The sequence below is a fragment of the Trachemys scripta genome, unplaced genomic scaffold, assembly GCF_013100865.1.
Source record: "Trachemys scripta elegans isolate TJP31775 unplaced genomic scaffold, CAS_Tse_1.0 scaffold_28, whole genome shotgun sequence".
In the NCBI taxonomy this organism is placed as follows: domain Eukaryota; kingdom Metazoa; phylum Chordata; order Testudines; family Emydidae; genus Trachemys; species Trachemys scripta.
Window position 1 is genome coordinate 2,017,313 of NW_023260513.1, and position 18,572 is coordinate 2,035,884.

General features: G+C 47.9%; 1 protein-coding gene across 1 annotated transcript; it reads right to left on the reverse strand.

Moving 5' to 3' along the window:
- Positions 1–3,426: 3,426 nt before the first annotated feature.
- On the reverse strand, positions 3,427–17,989 carry LOC117870394 (killer cell lectin-like receptor subfamily B member 1B allele B). The gene is made up of 4 exons (XM_034757527.1): positions 17,875–17,989; positions 9,451–9,549; positions 8,966–9,079; positions 3,427–3,590 (listed from the first exon to the last, which is right to left on the reverse strand). Exons 1-4 carry the CDS (start codon positions 17,957–17,959, stop codon positions 3,427–3,429), a joined length of 462 nt encoding a protein of 153 aa, XP_034613418.1. The 5' UTR covers positions 17,960–17,989.
- Positions 17,990–18,572: the final 583 nt, after the last annotated feature.

The following is an 18,572-nucleotide window of genomic DNA, read 5'->3' on the forward strand; positions in this document are numbered from 1 at the left end:
CACAAGCCTCCTGTAGGAGCAGAGACAGATTTACAGTAAAACGCAGGGTGCCCAGGCACGGGGCCCCCCAACGCCAGAGCCAGGCAGCTGCGGGAGCAGAACTTGGTCCTGCCGGCTCCTGGGGCTCCTGCTTCAGGCTCCTCCCCCACCGGCAGCCAAGCTCCTCCCTCCCCCCAGTGTGCCGTGTTCCTGCCCCTCCCCCACCGCCAAACAGCTGTTTGCCAAATTGCTGGTGCTCAAGTCGCCCCGGGAGGAAGAGGGAGGAGTGGGGCTGCAGCACGCTCAGGGGAGGAGGCGGAGAAGAGGCGGGGGCAGGGCCTGGGGGAAGGGGGTGGAATCGGGCAGAGTAGAGCAAAGGTGGGGCCCCCGGACCCCCCCTACACATCCCCCTAGCCCCCTGCTGTGAGCCACTCGGGGCAGGGGACTGGGGTGGTGCAGGGGGCTGGGAGCACCCCATGACCCCAGCCCACACCCCCAGCTCCCTGCCCTGACTCCTGCCCCCCTCACATACCTTCTGCCCCTGCCCCCCACATACCCAGCCCCCCACCCCATGCCCTGACTCCTGAACCACCCCCCACATTCCCACCTGCACCCCTCGCACCAAACAGGAGCTGTCCCAGGTAAGCGCTCCACACCCCAACCTCCTGCCCCAACCCTAAGTCCCCTCCTGCATCCTAACTCCTAGCCAGACCCTGCACCCCAACCCCAGCCCACTCCTACACCCTATCTCCCTCCCAGCCCCCTGCTCTCCCTGACTCCTGCAATCCCCCACACACCCTGCGCCCGTGTCAGGGGTCCGCCCCACACCCGCAGCCCACCCTGACTCCTGCACCACCCCCACCCCCGATTCCCACCTGCACCCCTCGCACCAAACAGGAGCTGCCCCAGGTAAGCGCTCCACACCCCAACCCCTGCCCCAGCCCTGAGCCCCCCTCCCACACCCTAACTCCTGTCCAGACCTTGCACCCCAACCCCCAGTCTGCTCCTGCACCCTAACTTCCTCCCAGACCCTACACCCCCAGCCCTAAGCCTCCTCCTGCACCCTAAGTCCAGGTCAGACCCTGCACCCCAATGCTTTTTTACAATTTTTTTTTATAAAGTGCTTTTATCCAAAGCGCTTTACAATAGTTAGCTAACGGTACAAACAATATTTGGAAAGATCATTAATTGGTCTGCCGAGACCTGCAGCGATTTTCCAGTGGTCGGTAAAAATAAGTTAGACTACAAAAACAATCAAGGTACCTCACTTTGTTTTCATTTACTTCCTATTACTTATAGGAGGAGGATGAAGAAAAAAGAATGAAAAACAGGGGTTGCGGGGAGATACGAGAGAATGTTCTTTTTCTTGGCTGGGTCCCAAGGAGGGGCCCCAAAAATGAAGGTGAACACAGGGCCCCACTAACTCTAAATCCGCCACAGTGTAGGAGTCTGGATTTGCTGCAGGGAGCCACAGAGAGACAGGGGAGGGGGGGAATAGCTGGTTACTGAGGGCCCAGTTTCAGAGTCTTGGAGGCCACGGGCCAGGCCCAGCCCAGTAAAGGTACTAGTTACAGGCTGGGCATAGACCAGACCCTGTGGATCTGTGACAAGAACTATTGTGTGTCCAGATTTGGGTGCATAAATGGTAAACAACTACCAGATGTGGGAATACAAACTGGTGCTTCTTCATCTAAATCTCCCACAGAATTAGAGGCTCTGGCTGAAAGTGGGGCAGGGTGGAAGAATGTTCAAAACGGCGCCTTTCTGAGATGTGGCCAAATGGCACGTAGGTCTCCAGCGGTGACATTGGTGCTTTACAACTTTTAATTTTCAAACTGTTCCTAAGAGCCAAGAGTGTCTGCTCACACGCGATGCCCAGGGGGCAGCCAGCTCCTCATGAAATCAGACCCAGCTCCTGAGGAACAAGTGAATGAATCTTCCTTGGAAAATGAGTTTGTCGGAGGCTTTAGAATTCGTTAATTAGTAAATGTGTTTTTCTTTTAGAAACTAAACAGGGACACTTGCTATTTCAGTTACGCAAGTGCAGCTCATTGGTGTGACTGCTTATTTCAGGGCAACTTTCTCACAAATCCATTTAGCTACAGCCGTGCAGGTTTCCGAAATAGTGCAGTTCCCTTTGATCATCCCACAGCTCTCCCTGTCAGCAGTTCCTGGTAGCGGGAACCTGGGGAACAAAGAGCAGGAATCACTGGGTGTTTAGCTTTACTGAGCAAGATCTTTAGCAGCCATCCCTCGTTCGGAGGGGTGGCCTGTCTCCATACTAGCTTCCTTCAGCCGTACTTTTCTACAGAGCCCTAGTTAGTAACTTGCCTCCCAGAGTGGGAAAGGAGCTGGGCAGGTTCAGTTCAATGCTGGAAAACACGCAAAATCCACCGCGATGACTGACCAACACGGCCCGTGGGTGTGTTCAAAGCCCACTGCTGGGGAGCCAAGCCAAGGAGCCCAGCAGCACCTGTGTGGTCCTACTTTGTACAACGGTGCCATGTGCACTGAGTGGTGTCTGAAGTGGGTGGAGCTTGGTTGGTGGGTGGGGCTGGGAAAATACCACCACTTTCCCCACCCGCATTGCAGCCCTGGTGAAGGTAAAATGTGCTGCTCGGCAGGAGAGGGGACCTGACCCTGCATTAACGAGCACATTGCTGGACAAGGGCCACCTCACTCAGGCAGAGCAGCACCACTGAGAGCTAACATAGGCATGAACAGCTAAGTGCCTCTTCAGCAAGACAAGGATTGTGCTTAAACTAGTGTCTTCCCAGACATGCCCATTCTCCAAACAGACCCTGACCCCCCTTTATCCTGTGGTCTTGCAAGCACACGGGGGCTTGAGACTGACCAGCTCTCCATGGGAAGGACTCTGCCTGGTGCTTAACTTTACTTGTGGTCACAGACAGCCTCTGCTCCTGCTAGCACTAGCGAGCACTAACCTTGTGTTCCCACTTGTGCACCGTGCAAGACACACTCAGTTTCAAAGCCAAAGTAGGAACCATGAACACTCACAGTGTTTCATCGAACGTGGAGCCGTCCACCCAGGTCCATTTCCTCTCTGGGGATGTAACACTGAGTCCAAGCCAGACCAGGTTCAGTTGTGAAATTCTCAGAATATATGCCTGTAAGTGACAGGATGGAGGAGTCTAGGTGAATATAACCTGCTAGAATTCTCTGGCTTCTTTGCTCTCTCGGTAAATGAAGGAAGAGAACCTGCTACACGACTCTGCAATTTATACCCAATTTCTGATGTTCCCTTTCCCAGTCTCACCCCCTCCTCCTTCCCTTCCACGTATCAATGATATTTTAACGTGCTCTGTAATAGATTTTTCTTAAGCCAAATGTCATACAGCTGGGGCATTGTTGTTTTGCTGCAAGTCCATTGTATTACATTATAACTAGTGACACTCGTCTCTTAAGGGGGGGTTAAGCCATTTTTATTTACTGTACCAGCTCCTCCTTATCTTGGATCACAAGCATTTGAGAGCTCTTCGCTGAGCAGTCCTCACGACTATCATTCCATGTTTTACTTTCTTTAGAGACCCAGTAGCACTTGTTCCTGTGCGGCAGCCAGTCAGCGGGGCACAGTTTGCACCCACAGCCCTCTAGAAATAGACATGGAAAAGGCAGCATTAAATAGGCCGGAAGCTTCTGAACTGTGCTGAGCTTCCCTATGTTCACAAGGGGCTTTCAAACGATAAACATTCTCAGCCAAGACATTTCTCTTTATTCATGGTTTGTTCGAGGAAAGGCCCATTGGAGGTGCGGGGCAGGAGGGAGGTGCTCTGGCAGAGCTGTGATGTGAATAGGAATTCATAAGATCGGGCACACAATTCACATTTTACAGGCTCATCTTGACTTGCATCTGAAGAAGTGAGGTTCTTACCCACGAAAGCTTATGCTCCCAATACTTCTGTTAGTCTCAAAGGTGCCACAGGACCCTCTGTTGCTTTTTACAGATTCAGACTAACACGGCTACCCCTCTGATACTTTACAGGCTCAGTATCACACAATGCATTTCCCCCCCAGGAGCACCGAACCTCTGAAATGAAAGACACAACAAAACTGTCGCCTTCTCTGCTGAACCACTTCTGGAGCACTTTAAAAGTAATAGGAGGGAGGCAAGGGATTCTTGGAGGAAGTTCTGGCTTCCCAGAGTGTTCCCAGACAAATTGAGGGCTCTGTGCATCTCTCTCTCTCTCTCACACACACACACACAAAACCACCTTACAAGAACAGTATTGTGGTTGCAAAGTCAAGCACTCAAAAGTTAGGACGTGTCACAATTAAGGTTGCCTGTGCAATTTTTATTGGGCCCCCTTGTGCATATGCATTATGATCCAGTCTGTAATTACATAGTCACATACCAGTTTTCTCCACCAAACCCCTGCTTCATTCAAGACACATGACAGACGGTGCTGCTGACTTACTGAGCAGCTATTCAATATTTTGTTTTCTTCTCATTCAATGGGTAGCCCCAGTGGTACTATTCAAAGCCAGTCTGAAGACAGAACTATTAATTTCCTCCTGGGCTTTCCTCTGGCACCCAGCTCTAATATCTGAGTGCTTCAGAAAACAGTAATGAATTTTCACAGCACCCCTGTGAGATCAGAGGATTGCAATATTTCCATTTACAGGTGAGGAATTTTAGGCATGGAGAGTTTGAGGTCAAAAGTATCCACTAATACTGGGTGCCCAACCTGAGACTCAGACTCTCAAAAGGTACTTAGGCAGGAATAAGGTACCTGAAAAAGCCGGGCATTTAAAGTACTTAGCATTCTATAGAACTTCATATGTTCAGGGCAGAGCTCCCATCAATTTCAGTGACAGCTGTGACCCGCTCAGCACTTCTACAAATCACACCAGGCTCTCAATTGAGACACCCAATGAATGAGGAACACAGTGAGTGACCACCTGTGAAAGGATTGGTTTAAGTCAGGGGTCGGCAACCTTTCAGAAGTGGTGTGCCAAGTCTTCATTTATTCACTCTGATTTAAGGTTTGGCGCGCCAGTAATACATTTTAACGTTTTTAGACAGTCTCTTTCTATAAGTCTTTAATATATAATTAAACTATTGTTGTATGTAAAGTAAATAAGGTTTTTAAAATGTTTAAGAAGCTTCATTTAAAATTAAATTAAAATGCAGAGCCCCCCGGACCGGTGGCCAGGACCCAGGCAGTGTGAGTGCCATTGAAAATCAGCTCATGTTCTGCATTCGGCACGCGTGCCACAGGTTGCCTACCCCTGGTTTAAGTAACTCTCCCCCAGCACCAATGTACTCTCTCCCCCGCCTTGTGGCTCTTGTCCCTTCAGCATTCAACTCAGGCAACTTCCTCCTCCATGCTGCCAGGGCTCAGGAGGACACAGCAAGCATGTGTGAGACAGGCTCCCTGCTCTCAGTTCACCCAAACCTGCATGGAACGTCCTACTCAGCCCCCTATAGCACTGGGCTGGAGCAATGCTCATTGTTGATAGAATCATTAATTTTCAAAGGCTTATAACTTGGCCAAATTTGAGTGGATATTCACAGGCGCAGCAAAAGTCAGACAGATCCCTGATTCATAAGCCACCCCCTTGCCAAATTTCAAGTCCCTATTTCACAGCATGGGTGCAGCACTAAAACTTCTGAAAGAAAATCTCCAGAATTTTTTAACATGAGAAAAGCAATGTATTTTCACCAGGGCCGGCTCTAGGCACCAGCACTACAAGCATGTGCTTGGGGCAGCACTTTCCAAGGGGCGGCACTACAGCCCCTCCCCCCTTTCTTTTTTTTTTCTTTTTTTTGTTGTTGTTGTTGCTTGGGGCACAAAAAGCCGGAGCCGGCCCTGAACCAAGCTGTTCCCTGTCAGCTGAGGCTTTCAGGCTGCGCTGGAACGGACGCTGCAGTTCTGGCTGCAGTCGTTAGATGGCGCTCATGGCAGCCGGAGTCGCACAGGCTGGACGGCAGTTCAGGCTGCCCGGCCTGGGGGTGAGGGGCCGGGGAGGGAGGGAGGGAAGTGGGGCCCGGGATGCAGGGAGGGGGGAGGGGTCCTGCTGCCGCTGCTGCTCTGAGTCTCCCCAGGGCGATGCGGCGTTTCCCCGCCCGAGGGGGCTGTGCAGGGCACCGCCGGGCTGGGCAGGGGGCAGATCCCGGCTCGCGCGCTGACAGGGCGAGTGGCTGGGCAGCCCGAGCTGCCAGGGAGCTGCCACCTCCTGCCCCCGGACCCAGCCCACCGCGCACCTCCCCTGCCTCAGCCCCGCGCTGCCTGCCCTGGGCAGAGAGAGGCAGAGCCCGGCTCCGAGCGGGGCAGCGGGGGATACTGCCCTGCCGGGGGACCCCCGCGGCTCGGGCACCTGGGGGTCAATGTCTGTCCTCTCGGCTCTGCCTGCACGGGGCTGGGGAAGCAGCTGTCAACGCCTGCCCCTCTCAGCCCTTGCACCCCCCATCCCGCTCGCAGCCCCTCCACTTGTACCTCCCCCCATCGCTCCCTCGCCGCATCCCCTTCCCCTTGTATTCTCCCTTCACCCGCACCTCTCCCCTTGTACTCTCCCCCAGCCCTCTCCTCCCGCACCTCCCCCTTCCCCTATACCTCTTCTCCCGCAACCCTCCTGATACCCCCTCTCCTCCTCCACCCTCCTCCGCGAGTACATCACACCCCGCTTCTCTGCCAGTGTAGAGCCCCCAAGCGCGCCCACACCCGCTCCTCTGCCTGAACCCTCTTTACTAGCTCCTCATCCCTTTCTGGGTACAAGGTTGGAGGGTTAGTCTCTATGCCTTCCATTGCATTTGGAGCACTAAAGATGGCGTTGTGGGGGAGGGGTGAGATTTATACTAAAGTGAAATAAAAATAGGAGAAACGGTTTGATCCCCACTACAAGTGTAAACGGGGATTGCTGTGGTGAATGAGGAGGTGACGTTTGGGGGGGGGATCCCAGGGCTGGGGGGGCAGAGGGTGCGAGTGGGGGGGGAGAGAGAGCCCAGGGCTGGGGTGGGGGGCAGCCAAAAAATTTTTTGGTTGGGGCAGCAAAAAACCTAGAGCTGGCCCTGATTTTCACTAGCCTGGTTCTCAGAAACAGCTGGACAGTTTTGGCTGAAACTAAAAAAAAAAAAAAAAAATCAGGCTGAGGCAGACCCCTGGCATGGAAAGGTTCAGCCTGACCATTTAATCTTCAACAAAAATATAAGCAACTGAAAACAGGCACTCATAGTGGGCAATATTGTGCTATCTTAATAGGTGGTGCTGCCAGCTTCACCTATAATCTACACATGCACATCCTGAATACCTGTACTCAGTGCCTCAAAAGGCAGTATAGGGAAAGCCAGCGCTAGCTAGTGGTGGAGTAGGGAGGCTGAACACCTGGGTTCTAAGCCCAGCTCTGACACTGCCCCACTCTGGGTGTGTCTACACTTGTGATCATTAAAATCCCAGCATCCTCTTTTGACTAACAGAGGATTTACCAGCTTGTGTAACTACATTTTATCCTCCCTAAAAATCTCTCTGGCAATTTCAATTGGATGGGGAAGATATTTCCAAATTATGGTCTATGGGGTGCTTGTAGGTGCTCCATGAAAGCTGACAGGTCACATGTGCCTGGCTTCTCCTCGTTTCCAGCTGCTATATCTCACTACAAGACAGCTACAATTACATGTAACGCTTTACCAGTACTACTTGTTTATGTGAGCAACTGCTGCAGTTGTCACTGGGATGTTATAGGATTGCAAAAGGGAGGGGGAAGGGTCTGGGGTTTACAAATGGAGGGCAGGCGTCCATTAGGTGCTCTGTATTCAAATGTGCAGCACTACACAAAAACATTTGAAACGCTCTGGGATTTGGAATTGTTCTTCACTTCCTCTCCTGAAGTATTGTATAGTGTTATGTGCAGCTAAACAGCCAGCAAAGTTTCACCCCACATGTGGTCACACCGCAGTGGTAAGTGAAAGGATTCCTGTGTTATACAGTCACATAAGAACATTTGTTTCCCTTTGTAAGTCCTTAAGTTACATTTACAGATATGTTAAAAGAATGTTGTTTAGGCTGGAAAGGCAAGCAGCTGAAAGCGAGAAATAAGATTGCCCAGACAACCTTTAACCGGCCCCTTTGTAAAACACTGATACAGTCTTGAATGACATGATCACGTTCTGTTTTTTCCATGAGACCCTGCCTCATTCAGTGCATAGGATGAACAGTGGATGAGTCAGATGGTTTTAAGAAGAGGAAAGATGCTCTCGTGTTGAAAGCACTGGACTGGACTCTGCCACAGACTTCCTATGCGACGTTCAGCAAGAGTCTATCTAATGCAAGAGGGCAAAGTGAACATTTTACGGACAACTATAAATCTGTCATTTCCTAACTTCTGAGTTCTTGACTTTGCAGCCAAAACATTATTTTATGTAGGTTTTCATGTAATAGAAATTGTATTACACTATAAAATGTGCCTGTTTCGTACACATTGGAAGTACTTTGAATGACCACTAGATGTCACTCCTACTACTCTGCACAAACAGCTGAAAACTTATTAGAGCTGCCTGAAAAGTGGGACTTTTCCCAACAAATTTTCAGAGGGTTTTCCCCTTTTTTACCTTATGTGCTTTCTTTCCTTTTTGCCCTGCACCATAGAAAGATAAAATGTATAGGAAAGTGGGGAAAAGGCCATGATTTTGAAACTAAATATTTAGTTTTTCCTCTGAAAATTTCCCCTTTGGAAAAATTTCAGAAAATTGGAAAATAAATTTTGTCATGAAAAATAAAATTTGACAAAACCCTCTTTTCTGATTGAGAATCAGAAATGTTTCAGCCAGTTGTAGTATTTATTTTGCAGCCATCAAACAGAACAAATGACAAGAAAAATAAAGACAGGAAGATGAAGGTCCGGCATGTCTCAGCTATGTATAAGTAATTGTGACACAGTAGCTGAATTTTCAATTAGCGAGTTTGGAGTGAGAGTTCTTCCAGGTGGACACAACGTTGCAAAGAGCGCAAAGAATAGCAGATACAGTTACCTGTTGAGTTGTTGTCTGGCTTTGGATACAAACTTTGATTCAAGCAAGACTGGGAATCCTTCAGGCTGGAATTACTTTCAATTCCATTTGTTGTTCTCTGTCTTCCAGTCTGACCTTCACAAGGACGTGTAACAAAAGAGAGAAGGTAAAAAGTATTAACTAACCAAATACCATGGGAGATCTATCGAGTTACGATGGGGACAGAGAAGCAGCGTGAGCTGGAATCTCACTCATTATCCATTGCAAGATTCATTCCACATTTTTGCACTTCACACAGTGGAGCTGTTACAGCCAAATAATGGTTCATTTATCAAGCTCTCAACTCTACTTTGTTTATGTAACACTTTTGATGTCTATGGCAGTGATGAAATGCCTGGTAATTTATTCAGAAATGTTTTGGAGGCCAAAAAGTAGACTCTAAATGGAATTGCAGAGGAAGAGGAGAATTCACTGAGCCAATGAATCTACGGCGCTGAGATACTCACCCCAAACACCAAGTGTGATCACAGCTGCCAGCAGGATGACGTTCCCGGCCCATCCAAGCCATAGAGCCATCCGATGCCAGCGCGGGCACCGAGTGCTATCTGCAAGAGTCAAAACCTAGGGTAAAGATTCATAATGAAACATGGAAATGTCTTCTCCTTTGGAGGCTGCTCAACTGGAGGGATTAAGTTCAGGCTCATGTAATATGAGGAGGAAAATGATCAAGGTCAGAGTTTAAAACTCTGAGACCACATCACCCTCATAAGGGCAACATTAATTGTCCAACTAGACGGAAGTAGCGGAAAGGTGAAGAAAATACCAAAGTTAACTAATGTTTACTATCAGAGGGGTAGCCGTGTTAGTCTGAATCTGTAAAAAGCAACAGAGGGTCCTGTGGCACCTTTAAGACTAACAGAAGTATTGGAGCATAAGCTTTCGTGGATGAATGCCCACTTCATCAGATGCAAGACATGAAGTCTGATGAAGTGGGCATTCACCCACAAAACCTTATGCTCCAATACTTCTGTTAGTCTTAAAGGTGCCACAGGACCCTCTGTTGCTTTTTAATGTTTACTAGTTAGCAAGTTCACATCATCTTGTATCACAGAGGGCCAGGTTCTCTGCTGGCGTCACTATGATGAGGTGGGAATTTTCTGTAATATTTTTATGAATCCTATGTGTACCTCACTTTCCCCCACACTTTGCATTGCTATTCAATGAGGGGCAGGGGAGGGAAAAGGATTAAGTTTGCTCTCAAAGCAGACTAAGGGCTAGTCTACACTGGCAATGCTAAAGCACTGCCGTGGTAGCACTTTAACAAGGGCCAGCTCCAGGCACCAGCCGACCAAGCACATGCTTGGGGCAGCACCTTGAAAGGCCAATCTTGGGGTAGTGGGGGGCGCTCAGGGTTTTTTGGGTTTTTTTGGTTTGGTGGGGCGGCGCTCGAGGTTTTTTGTTTGTTTGTTTTTGTTTCAGCAGTGCGGCACTGGGGGGCAGGAGCTTCGGCGGCGTGGCGGGGGTTGGCGCGGCCTGGCCCGGTGCTCGGGGTTTGGGCGGCCCGGCCCGGTGCTTGGGGGGGGGGGGGGTTGGGGGGGCCCGGGGCCGGGGGGGGGGGTGGTGTGGGGTGGGGCGCGGGGGAGGGGGGGGGTGTTACAGCGGGGCGGAGCTCTTTTTTTTTTTGCCTGGGGCGGCAAAAAAGTTAGAGCCGGCCCTGGCTTTAACGTGGCTTGTGTGGTCACAGCAGCTCTCCCAGCGCTCTAAAAAACCCTCATCCATAAGGGACGTAGCTCCCAGCGCTGGTGCACTGTCTACACTGGCACTTTACAATGGTGAAACTTGCTGCTCAGGGTTTTTTTTTTCCCCACACCCCCGAGTGAGAAAGTTGCACTGTAAATTGCCACTATAGACAAGCCCTGAGAGAGAGAGAGAGGGCTGTGTGTGTGTGTGTGTGTGTGTGTGTGTGTGTGTGTGTCTTAGCTGTCTGAATGGGTCATTAACAGGACTAGCCAAGGCTGACCCATATCAGCGGAAATTCTGAGAAGACAGTGGAAAGCCCAGTCACCAGGGCACTGACACCTAGCAACCAATGATCCAGAGGGGCAGGATTTGCCCACCTCTCAGCAGAGAAGCAGAGCAGAGACCCCAGCTCCAGAACAAAGGATCAGGAGGTGTGAAGGTAAGTGTGGGGTCTGGAAGAAGCTTACGGCTCTCTCTGACCTGGGAACTGACTAAGGAAGGAAGTCAAAGAGAAAAAAAGAGTCTGAAAATGGAGTTCATTATAGCTTGCTAGGTCAATTGTGACCAGACAAGAATGGTCTGTGTTTTACCTTTATGTGTCTGCTAACCGAAGGACTTCCTACGCTGTGTTCCAGGTGACTAATAAATCCTACTCTGTTTTGAAGACTCTTTTTGAGGTGTCACTTCAAATACTGGCTGGGGTGCAAGAGTTCCTGAAAGGTGTGCAAGTCTCTGCCAGGAGTTTAGCTCAGTGGGGCTCGCTGAGCAGAGCTCACAATGTGGAACAGGAGTGCTGGAGCCCAGTAGCTCAGTCTAGGAGGAGGTGAGGCCGTGTGGTCTACCCTGAAGGAAGCATGAGACCCCTTGGGGGTCTGGCACACTGACGGAGGTCCTCCAAGAGATGGTTCAAAAGCTGGGGCGCAGCTCTGATCCTGTGGTACCGTCACAGTGACTCCAGTGAAGCATATGCATCCGAAGAAGTGGGCTGTAGTCCACGAAAGCTTATGCTCTAATAAATTTGTTAGTCTCTAAGGCTTGGTCTACACTACCCCCCCCAATTCGAACTAAGGTACGCAACTTCAGCTACGTGAATAACGTAGCTGAAGTCGAAGTACCTTAGTTCGAACTTACCTTGGTCCACACGCGGCAGGCAGGCTCCCCCGTCGACTCCGCGGTACTCCTCTCGCCGAGCTGGAGTACCGCAGTCGACGGCAAGCACTTCCGGGTTCGACTTATCGCGTCCAGACTAGACGCGATAAGTCGAACCCAGAACTTCGATTTCCAGCCGTCGAACTAGCTGGTAAGTGTAGCCAAGGCCTAAGGTGCCACAAGTACTCCTGTTCTTTTTGCGGATACAGACTAACACGGCTGCTACTCTGAAACCAGTGAAGTTAATGGCATTCAGGGGAGTTTTGTCAGCAGTTTGGTCCATAGTGTTGGTAAAGGGGACATATTTCACCAAACAGGCTACAAGTGGCGGCAATGGCTGCCTCTGACTTGGCTTTTTTCCATCCATCCAAACATGTATCCCTCAATGTCTGCTGTGCGCCAGCCCCATCAGCAGACACTTGGTAACTACCCCTGGGGCTGTTGACAACAAGGTGACGGGAAGAACTGTGAATTGGAAGTACCTGACTCCCATGCAGAATCTCAGGTATTTGCAATTGTTCTTCCCAATAGCCAGGTGGAAGTAACCATCTTTCATGTCAAGAGATAAATACAAGTCTCCTTAAGAGTGAGGGAAGGATCTGAAGCCTGACATATTTGTTCAGGTCTTCGAGGCCCAGAATAGGTTATAGACCTTCCTTCTTGGGGATGAGGAAGCAGTGGGAGTTGAGTCCCTTCGCTTGGTTACACAGAGGAACTTCTATAGCTACTTTCAAGAGGAGTGAGTCCCCTTCTTCCAGGAACACTTTCTTGTGAGTGGGAGTCCCTGAGGAGGGGACCTGGTGCAGAACTGGATGGAATATGTATCTCAAATGTCTCTGTCACAGGATGGCTGGCTCCTGTCACTGGAAGCAGGTCCAGCATCCTGTGCCATGGCAGGTGCTCCCAGTTGGGCCAGTCAAGAGGGGAGGCACCGCACCTGGGGCTACAGGGGAAGTTCCACTGAGCGAGGACCAGCTGTGAGAAGGAAGCTGACAGAGAAATCTAGGAAGCTGCAGGAAGCAGGAATGCCAGAATCCAGTGGGAGGGAAGGCAGGAAGAGTCTGTTATCTAATGGGTGAGCTGAGGAACTGTTTGTTTAAGTTTGGACAATAAGCCTACTTAAAGGAGACTGGGCGTGGCAGCGAATCCTCGGGCAAGCGGGGGAGAAGCCCGGCCTTGTGACAGTCTCCAAAGCAATCAGAAGTTATTTATTGTGCACCAGTCGCTGCAGAAGAAGAATAGATAAGGACTGAGGGAAGGAAACAGAGAATGTCAGAGGGGAAGGTGCTAGAGACTTGTTTGGCTCCTGAGTGTCCCATTAAACCAGCTGTTTGTAGGCAGAGGGGGAGGACTGTGATGAAGAACGCTGGAAGTGTTTGTTATTGTGCTTTCGAGGTCTCCTCCCATGGCCACTGTGGAGAGAGGTTGGAACCTCCTTAGTGAGCAATACTGAGAGAGGTTGTTGCTGAGCCCTCTCTTTGAAACCTGTCAAGGTTCAGATAATTCTCAGACTGGGTAGTACATACGCTTCTAATAAGCATGGCCCTACTGGGTCAGACCAAAGGTCCGTCTAGTCCAGTATCCTGTCTTCTGACAGTGGCCAGTGCCAGGTGCCCCAGAGGGAATGAACAGAACAGGGAATCATCAAATGATCCATCCCCTGTCACCCATTCCCAGCTTCTGGCAAAGAGCAGATTTGATCTTCTCCAGATCTTCTCACTGGCCCTTAAAAGGCAGATCTTCTATTCTCCACTCGGCTGCTGTAATGAGGCCTGGGGAGTGGGGTCAGAAACATCTACACAGGACTATCCCAGTGGCCACAGCCCTTGTATTGGTATCCAAGGCATCATATGCTATGTTAAGAGGATGTTTACCCATTGTACAGTCCCTCCAGTACCAGCGCCCTTAGCTGCCTGCTTCTGTTCCTCTGGAAGAGACTCCAAGAGGGGTTCAGGTATCCCAGAGAGCACAGCTCTACCTGGCCATTACTGGGTGGTAACTCAAGACTCGCAGTCCTAGAGAGCCTGAGGAATATGCCCTACAGCCAAAGGAGATGAATCTTTTACTTTCCCTGTTTGTGAGAGCAGAAGGCAAGGCGCTGGGCCTGTCCTGGGCCACTGACACCATCACAGAGTTGGGGTATGGTGTTGCTGAAGGAACTGATACCTTTCTGATGGGACAGGATCCATCCGGCCTGTTCTCTTAGAGACCAGAGGGAAAGGCACAAGAGTCAGTCAAATGGCCTTTGTAGGATTTGTCAGCCCCTGACTGGTGGGAATAACATTTTCTTCCACCTGGGCCTGCAGAATACTGAACAGTTTCACTGCAGAGGTACCTGCCTTGAGCTCCAGAGTACTGGCCCTCTTCTGAGATGCTCTTGAAACTGTCTAGTCATCAGGAGGTGACACTACAGAAAGACTATGTTCTCTTGCAGGACAAGGGCATAGTAGTGTCTCCGAATGGGGATTCTTCCATGTCCTGGAAGCATCACTGTCCCACACGTCATCATCTTAGACACCAGTGTGGGGGGACAGTAGGCTAGGCCAGTGCTGGCTCAGCCAGTGCCATTGCTGATGGATGAGGCACCAGAATTGGCAATGGCTGATGAGCTTTCACCAAAACCTAGAGTTCTACTGGGGCAGGAGGTTTGGGTTTGTCATCTCCATTAAGTTTTGAACAGATTCCTGAATGTCTGTCCCCCCTCCCCCCCATCAGTGACTGGTGGGGCTTGAAAATTCTTGGAGGAAAGATCCCTTGCATTGCCTTCCTTTTGCATATTCTGTCAAATCTACGACTATCCATGTCGTACAGCAGTGTCTTCTTGTCATGGGAAAGGTTAGGACTTGAGCTGGGAAAACAGAGGTCACCTCTCCTTCTGATTAGATCTGCAAGCAGATCATGACTATCTTGACTTCATTATTCAAATCTGTAGAATAATTTCTGAACATGATTCAGCTTTTAAATCCCTTGAACAGTGAATTCTTTGAATGGGAAACTAGTCTCCTCGTCACTTGCTATGTTGACATTTGCACATAGTTTTCAAATTTTAGGGAAGAAAGTGCTGGTTGGTCGGATGGTGAGGGAAGGATTAGGAAAAACGTCAATAGACCGTGGCTGAGAGAACAGGTTCAGTCCCTTAACTGTTCACTTCTTGACATTCTAATGTTTGGTGCTTTTAAAATGGCTCTGATATTTTCCTACTGTAAAAAAATTAGAAAAGCCACATGAAGTACAACCCTAGAAATCTCTTTACATTTTCAAAGCTGTCTTCAAAGAGGAAAAGGGCTAGAGACTTAAAAACATAATTTAAACTAAAAAGAGTAATAGTCTCTAGGCTCCACTGAATTTGTAATCACGACAGGAGACTTCAGTGCTTTCAATATCAAAGAACTTAACTTCGAGTAACTTTAAAAACTGTAGCCCATTATTCATAAAAGTCCATCTTATGTGAGAGTTCTCACTGAGACTTAATAAATAAAATGTATGACTTTAATAGAACAAGATGTTCTGGAGACATAAGTGGACAAAAAAGGGTGTATTTTTTAAAAAGTAAAAAGCTGCTTTTCTGTTTTTTAATTAAAATAATTAAATGATTTGTTAAATTGACTTCAAATTTTCAAAAAAAAAATCTTGTCAGATTAACAAATTTCAGGATAAAACCGGGGCGGGGGGAGGGGAGTTAGAGATGGCGTTAACAAATTAGGCTTATACTAGAAACTCTTTGACAAGTGTAACTACTGTGGCTTCACAGTTTAAGCTCCAGCTTCCAAGAAAAGTAAAGGACACATGTAGAGACCCACCTCCTGGCCACAGCAACCCATTTCCATTCTCCAGCCCCAGGGGGCACCGCATGGGGCTGGAGCTCCCCCAACTCCCTGGGGGCAAAGAGCTGGGTCAGGTTTTCCCCAACAGCATCCCGGAACCAGCCCATGACCCCAGGGGCCTGGGTGCATCACATGGACAGGGGTTCCAACTCCAGGAGGCTTGAAGGGAGAGAGCTGGCATGGACTTGTCTCTCCCAAGAGAGAACACCTGAACCCAGTGGTCTATTTCCTCCCTCTGTGATAAGTGTTTTGCTGCAGCCAGCTAATTAAATTAGTCTTGTTGTTCAAGCAGTAGCAGTTTGTGCTGCAATGCTGAAGCTTCAGGGTTCAAACTTTGCTGAAAATACATGATGGGGGCTGCTATATGGCACATAACAGAATTTGGTTTTACCCTTTTCCTTTAAAAAAAAATCTAGTAAATTACATACAAAGAAAACTCCCAAAAGAATGGTTTCAGAGGGGGAGCCATGTTAGTCTGTATCAGCAAAAACAAGGAGAAATCCTTGTGGCACCTTAGAGACTAACTAATTGATTTGGGCATAAGCTTTTGTGGGCTATAATGCATCGGATGAAATGGGTTATAGCCCACGAAAGCTTATGCCCAAATCAATTGGTTAGTCTCTAAGGTGCCACCAGGATTCCTTGTTGTTTTTTCTCAAAAGAATGTTATTTAGATTGCAAAGTCAAGCACTCAAAAGTTAGGAAATGCCAGATTTACAGTTGCCTCAGGAAACTTCTCTCTGCTCCCTTGTGCATATCCATTATGACAATGTATGTCCATGTAATTAAAGACTACTTTTCCCCCCGAAGGATCCCTGCCTCATTGAATACACAAAATGGTTGCACAGTGGGGCAGGATTAAGGTTGTACCAGCAACTGTATGTCTGGCATTTCCTAACTTTTGAATGCTTCTCTGCGCAAACTAAGTAATGGTTTTTAATGTTTTATATGTAATCCCGCATATACTGTACTATACACAGATGGAGTGATAAAATATCTGGACTATTAGTATTTAATTTGCTTGTCAACTGAAATATCAGCTTTATATATTTTGATTCTAAGATCAACACCATAATAGTCATCTAAAATGGCCTCTCATTAGTAGCCTGACTCTATTTATAGAAAATAGCTAATATATTTACTATTTCTGCAAAATATTAGGATTTTTTATTTTCAGATACCAACCTTTTCAGGGGAGTCTTGTAAAAATTATACTATGATTTATATATTTACATTTTACATCCTTTTAAGTTTAATTTACAGTTCCTTGTATATTCGTTATTCCTGGAACACTGAAAGCTATTATTTTTCTTCCTCTCCTTCCTACCATGGTCGCCTTTGTTCATTTCCCCTAAGTTAAGAGTTGTCCAAACTTAAATTGCTCTGAAGTGTAATGACTTGACTCCTCACAAAGCTTCCCTATCCAGGTCTATTCAGAATCCAGTACAACCCCCCATCCTGCATTCCCCACAGTTTTCTTCATCCTTTATTGACCGAGTTGTCCTTCATTTCTTTCTCTTCTCCTCCCCTATTTCCTAACCCTGGGACCTTCTGTCGCCTTACTTGCCTCTTCATGAATCTTAGCAGATCCTTTTCTCCACACTTCCTTCATCATGTTGAATCATCTCAAAGACCATCTGCACTGACTTCTCAGCAATTTTCCAGATCCAGTCTCTTCTCCCTGATCTGTGTGATATAAAGTCTCTCCAACAAGAAATGAAAGACACTGAAACGAGTCTCCCAGACTCCTTGTGTTCAGTCTTCCCAAGACTTGACCAGTGCATTGCTCTTTCCCTCTGACTTACCCCACTACACTATGTACTGCATCTTCAATACAGCACGAGTATCCACCCCCAAGGGTTTATGAAGTATGTATAAAAATGCCATAAAATAAAGCTGTATTGTTCTTCACATGTAATTTGCATGTATAGACTGTCAGTAGCTCTGAAGATTTCTGTGACACTCTGTATTAACATTAAAGTAAAATGCACAATATTGCATTAAAGTTCCTAGTTCTGACAGGTGGTTAATTACCTCATATTTGCTGAGTCCTAACATACAAATGGAACAGAGAGACACCCACCTGCTCTTTGTTTCTAGAAAATGTTTCTTTAAATATCTGTGCTACCCGTAAAAACAAAAAATACATTCAAAAAGTGGAATCCAAACCGAAAAAAGAGCATATCAGTAAAAAGCTAAGAAGCTAAATACACTTACTGGGATGCTGAGATGGATGCAGTGACTTTGAAGTGGAAAAAGCTCCAGGAATGTTTAAATCAGCATATACTATTTCTCCAGCCATGGCAAGTGCAGAGGAAGATGAGAGGCGACAAGAAGGCGGACTGTCTAAGAGTTACCTCATATTTATGCATGACCCAAGATGACAGACGTATCCAGTAAGAGGAAGTGTCTAGCAGAAGGTTTTGACTTTCTTCTTTCCTAGCAATCTAAGAGAGAAATCCAGGCAGTAGAGATAAAGTGTTTAAAGAACAATTGCAGTAGCTAATCTGAGACATTCTCTCAATACGTTAGAGCTGGTACTGGGATCAAATGAACTGTTGATTTTTCCTATATTAAAAGAAAGCTGCTCCCTGTTGTGTTTGGTTCAGAAGCTCTGGACATTTTAAGATAAGAAATTCTTATCCCATTAAACTGGAAAACAGATTGAAAAATAAGAAATTTTTAATTACAATACATATTTCCCATTGGAGACAGATGTCTTTAATCTCATCACTAGGGACAGTCATACCCCTCTCTCTAGCTATTCTGTTCAGGTTCTGCACTGTTACCCCTTTTAACCTGACTGTCTGCTCAAAGTCGGGAGCTCTGTGGGTCGTTCCAGTTAGGAAGAGAAATTGCTGATGGAGTCTGTTACCTTTGATTCAATCTTATTTACAAAGAATGTACGAAGTCCT